The following is a 5832-nucleotide window of genomic DNA, read 5'->3' on the forward strand; positions in this document are numbered from 1 at the left end:
CCCACTATCGAGCATAAATACTCCCTCTTGGAGTTAAGAGTAAAAACTTGGCTAGAGCCTCTACTAATAACGGAGAGCATGCAAGATCATAAACAACACATAGGTAATAGATTGATAATCAACATAACATAATATTCTCTATCCATTGGATCCCAACAAACACAACATATAGCATTACAGATAGATGATCTTGATCATGTTAGGCAGCTCACAAGATCCAACAATGAAGCACATAAGGAAAAGACGACCATCTAGCTACTGCTATGGACCCATAGTCCAGGGGTGAACTACTCACTCATCACTCCGGAGGCGACCATGGCGGTGAAGAGTCCTCCAGGAGATGATTCCCCTCTCCGGCGAGGGTGCCGGAGGCGATCTCCTGAATCCCCCGAGATGGGATTGGCGGCGGCGGCGTCTCTGGAAGGTTTTCCGTATCGTGGCTCTCGGTACTGGGGGTTTCGCGACGAAGACTATATGTAGGCGGAAGGGCAGGTTAGGGGGCCACACGAGGGCCCCACACGCCAGGGCCACGCGGCCAGCACCTGGGCCGCGCCGCCCTGTTGTGGCGGCGCCTCGTGGCCCCACTTCGTAAGTCCTCCGGTCTTCTGGAAGCTTCGTGTAAAAATAGGCCCCTGGGCGTTGATTTCGTCCAATTCCGAGAATATTTCCTTTGTAGGATTTCTGAAACCAAAAATAGCAGAAAACAGCAACTGGCTCTTCGGCATCTCGTTAATAGGTTAGTGCCGGAAAATGCATAAATATGACATAAAGTATGCATAAAACATGTAGATATCATCAATAATGTGGTATGGAACATAATGTGGTATGGAACATAAGTATTACCGTAATTCTTTGCATTTGAATCAATAAAAATGCAAAATTAGAGCTAATGCACGGTCCAACAAGACTATAGGACGTAAACATAGACTGGTAGACCGTATTTCAAAGAATTTTCATTGAAAATCGGCCAAAATATTGGCCATCAAACAGAAAATCAGGAAAAATATCGGCTATGAGACTAAAAATCGGCCGAATTATCGGTGCAGCGATAAATCAGCCGATATGCCGAAATCTTATGGGTTACCACCCGATTCACAATAAATCGGCCGATAAATCGGTATATCGGCCAATTTTTTTAACAGCGAGCGTGTGCTTGGTAGCTTGTTTGGGCTATCTCACCTCGTACAATCTGTGTCTAGCTAAGCTGACTACATGCAACTTTCCTTCAATCGTGTTGAGCCAAAATTATGTCTTTCTACACATGACCCAAAAAATCTTCCTTTTTCGTGAAAATTTGTGTGCCAACATGTATATATGTACATACCAAATTTTATTTCAGAACTTTTGACATTTCAAAACATGTTTTCACGCGATAGATTCATATCGTCCGTGAACCCAAATGAATTTACCGTGTTTGGTAGGCAATGTTAGTTGAGCTGGGCTGTGTTGGGAACTTGTTTCGTGTACTATTTGATTTGAGGCAAGCCAGACAAAGATAAAAAAAATGCAATACGATCCTTGGATAAAAAAAATGAAAAAAAATAGTGAAGTGTCTGGAAGTCGGGCTTGGGTTTCGGCGCCACTGCCCAAGAGTGGAGCGCGCAGAGGAGAGACACATGCCGCCGTCAGATGATTCTGCCAGGATAGCCACACGCTGCCGCCAGGAGAGCCACGCGCACGATGGATGAGCGGGGAGAGGCGATGGACGCCATGGATAGCTCGAGGGAGGTGGTGTTGCGTGGACGAGGCCGGTGGAGACCTCAGGGAAGTCCTAGCAGGCTGAGTTGCAGACCTGGGATGGACTCATCAAGGCTGAGTTGCCAAGATTAATTTGAGCTTCACAACTGAGTATGGTTTGGTATCTACGTTCGCTAGTCTTAAAAGTATAAGACTGCGTTTTGAAAACAGAATGAATTTAAAGATCTCGAAGATTTTCGAGAGTGTTGTTTTGGCACATGGGGCATATGATTCCTCTGTTTTGAAATGCATGTTAAACATATTTTGAAATTTAGAAAACTTGAACCGAGAAATTCGCACGCACATCTGGACGTGCTACGCGCTGGTTTCATGAAAAATCGACTTTTCATGTGGAGTGTGTAAAAAGACAAAATTTGATGTTAAAAGTAAGATTTTTTAGAAGATATTTTGTTTTTTGTTTTTTAATAGACCACACAAAATATTGGTTCCTCACAAAACTTGAAGAACACATATATTATGAAGATGTACATGTAGAATTTTTCGTTAAATTTTTTCAGCATTTTGAAATACAACTTTTTGGTAGAGTGAGCATATGCATCTGGGAGCTGAATTGAAATTTCAAAGATATTTTTGCTTCTTTTAAACTTTATTTTGTAACCGCTTGAGATAGCTCATGTATTTCTATCGTGTACTACTATTTTATATTATAAATATAAATAATATTAATTACCAAAAACCCAAAATGCAATTCAGAAATTTAACCTGAGGTTTGACCAAATGCGTTACCGTGTCTATTAGCGTGTTCAGGCCACCATGCAATGAAGCACACAGGCTTCCAACTACCAGGCCACAGGATCAGGGCGTAGCTAAACCAAGTGTTCATCCTGTAAAACTAAATCTAATGGCTGGTTCAGTGTGACGTGGCTGTTTCTTTTACAGTGGTCTAGTGTCGCAAGTGGACTCATATTTCCCCCTTCTCTTTCTCTCTCTTCCTCCCTTTCCTTGGTGCCTCCGTCTTTTCCCTAGTTCCTCTCCCCCTACTCTCCGGTCGGCAGAAGACGAGGGGGAAGATGGAGCCAGCCTCCTATGTACAGCACTAGTTGTAGGGCTAGGGTTAGATCGAGTCTAGATCTAGGATTTACCCATGTGGAGAATGGTGTGATGCCCTTGGGGATCTGGCTGCTGTGGAGCGCGAGCTGCTTTCGGTGGCTTGTGGTGGCGATGCAGCTGCTCGTGGAGCTCCGATGGAGAGAGGCGGAGGCGGGCGGCCACATGGCTTCTACATCCTTCGCAATAAAGCTCTTCTGGTGCTCTCAAGATCTGGGCGGCGCGGCCTTGGATTTTCCTCTTTCAAGCAACCGTGGTGGTGGAGAAGAAGAGGTGATTCCAGGAAGTGTTGTTCTTGGCGGATCTACGGAGCGGCGTTATGGAACTGATGGATTTCCTCGAGCGCAACACATGTGTTTCCTTCTTCAACCTCGATGGCGGAGGCCTATTAATTCGTGGATCCATCGCTGGAGCTCGACGCTTCTAGGATGCCAAGGTGGTTCGTCCCCGGAATCCTGGAAATGGCCAGCGACTGGGTTTCATTGGAGGAGGAGAGCTTTCGAGCATGCTGCTCTCGGAGCTCGGCGGAAGCGCCTGGCAACAGCGAATGGTGGAAGAGGCGCTCTTGTCCTTGATTGCCTTTTCTCTTTTTTCTGCTAGGGTGCTTTCTGAAAAGTGAAGGCTGTATCTTCAAATTCTAGGTTCTTTAGAACAAGTTGAAAAAGGGCCTTTTTATAATTTATACCTGCCACGTGCTACTTGAATGAAGCTCCACTGGAGTCGTTGAGCCCTCTTTCTGTTAAAACAAAAAGTGACGCACTCAGGCACATATGGTGTGCTAGCCGCGTTTCAGTTACCTGCTCCATCCGCGTTAACTGTCCTACAAGATTAAGTCAGGCGGTACACAGATCCTACTTACTACAGGTATCGTTTGATCGCCTGATCTGTCCATATATACTAGCGTGATCGCATTCTGCATCCGGAGAAGAAACAGCTCAGCTCGACTTTGTCTGTTGCCTCACCACCTCTGCGCCTCCCTCCCACCTCCTCGCCATACTCACCACCTCCCTCCCCGGCCGATCGAAAATGTCCACCGGAGACGACGTCGACCCCCGCACCGGCTACTGCGCCACCACCAGCTCCTTCCGCAGCCTCCGCCCGCCGCCGCCCATGCTGCCGCCGCCGGACGTCCCGCTCACGTTCCCCGCCTTCGCGCTCTCCCTCCTTCCCTCCCCGCTCCCGGCGCACCCGGCGCTCCTAGACGCCGCCACCGGCGAGGCCGTCTCCTACCCCGCCTTCCTCTCCCAGGCGCGCGCGCTCGTCGGCGCCCTGCGCTCGCGCGAGCTACTACCCCCGCTCGGCCGCGGCGACGTGGCCTTCGTCCTCGCCCCCGCGCGCCTCGACGTGCCCGTCCTCTACTTCGCGCTCCTCGCCGCCGGCGTCGTCGTGGCGCCGGCCAACCCGGCCCACACCGCCGCCGAGGTGGCCCGCCTCGTCGCCCTCTCCGGCGCCTCCGTCGCCTTCGCCGTCTCCGCCACCTCCCACAAGCTCCCCGCCGCCCTCCCCGTCGTCCTCCTCGACTCCCCGCGCTTCCGCTCCCTCCTCGACGACCGATCATCGGGGGAGCCGCTCCTCGACGCGGGGCCGGCGGTGCGGCAGTCGGAGACGGCGGCGATCCAGTTCTCCTCGGGCACGACGGGGCGGGTGAAGGCGGCGGCGCTGCCGCACCGGTGCTTCATCGCGATGGTCGCGGGGTACCACGCGCAGCACGTTCAGTCAGGGAAGGCCCGCGAGACGACGCTGATGGGCGCGCCCATGTTCCACTCCATGGGGTTCTGCTTCGCGCTCAAGGGGCTGGCGCTGGGTTTCACCTCGGTGCTGGTGACGGAGGCGGTGGCGCGGGCGGGGCTAAAGGGGATCCTAGACGCGGCGGAGCGGTGGCGGGTCACGGAGATGCTGGCGGCGCCGCCCGTGGTGTCGGGGATGGCGAGGCTCAGCTGCTGCCACCTGGCGAGCCTGGGGCGGGTGATCTGCGGCGGCGCGCCCCTGCCGGGATCGGTGGCGGAGCGGTTCCGGCGGCAGCTCCCGCACGTGGACCTGTGCATGGTGAGTGCTTCCTTCCACTTCCACCGCCTGTTCGTCGTTTTCAGTTTCTTTTTTCCTCACCTGTCCAGGGTGTTACTGTCCTGTCTGTCGTTTTCAGTTTCTCGGAAACGCCACAGTTTTCCTCTTTTTTCAAATGCGTACCGTATCTGTCGTTACTCTGATCAGCCTAAATTAGTGTAGTAGACGCGACCCATCAAGCTGTCAGTAGATTCGGCAAGATATAGATCGTCCAAGAATTTGCAGTGCCTCAGTCTGTCGGCGCCTAGAAGTATTGATCCAACGTTAAGATCTGTATAAAATATCATAATTCTCTCACTCCTTGAAAATTATATGAACAAATTTATAACATCAGCTGAGATTTGATGTTCCCAATATTTACCTCCAAGAAAAGAACTGTACATTACTACTATTGCAGTTAGATTTCGATGTTATAATGCGTTTATGAGAGGGGTGGTGCTTACACCACGGGCATTTTCCATGACTGCACCCCCTCCCGTTAAATTTAAACACATCAAAGACTAATAAAGCTTACGATGGTACATAACGATCTCAACCCTTAATAAGTCAAAGTTTGGAAAAGAGGGGTTATAGTCGAAAAATCTTTCATGACATACAAAATCGTGGAATAGCCACCGTCCTTGCTGAGTCCCTGTCTCCGCCGCTGTTTATGGGTTCTCTAAGTGAATGGAAGATAGAATGGTACTCCGTACGACTTTACCGAGCGTGACATGGATGATGTTGACTTTGGACGATTGGATCTAAATGATCTTAAGTACTTAGTCAGCCTTCTCTTGTTTGTACGTCATAATTTTGTTAGAAAAAATATATATTCCATTAGCTAATGGAGGATCTCTTAGAAATTAAGACTAGATTATATATTTTCGACAATGTACCATACTCTCTCTTTACTTGGCAACGAAAATTTCCTACCAACACTAATTAATATTCTTTTTTTTTCGAGAATTACGGGGGGGGGTTTCC

The 5832-nt window shown here is 49.8% G+C and overlaps 1 protein-coding gene across 1 annotated transcript in view; it reads left to right on the forward strand.

The window, feature by feature from the left end:
* The first annotated feature begins 3831 nt into the window (after positions 1-3831).
* The window catches only part of LOC124696562 (4-coumarate--CoA ligase-like 7), a 26158-nt gene continuing 24157 nt past the window's right edge, over positions 3832-5832 (forward strand). Inside the window, exon 1 of the mRNA XM_047229273.1 lies at positions 3832-4851. Coding sequence (XP_047085229.1) covers positions 3832-4851 — 1020 coding nt within the window. The remainder of the gene's footprint in view (positions 4852-5832) is intronic.

Source organism: Lolium rigidum, chromosome 3 (assembly GCF_022539505.1).
Source record: "Lolium rigidum isolate FL_2022 chromosome 3, APGP_CSIRO_Lrig_0.1, whole genome shotgun sequence".
In the NCBI taxonomy this organism is placed as follows: Eukaryota; Viridiplantae; Streptophyta; class Magnoliopsida; order Poales; family Poaceae; genus Lolium; species Lolium rigidum.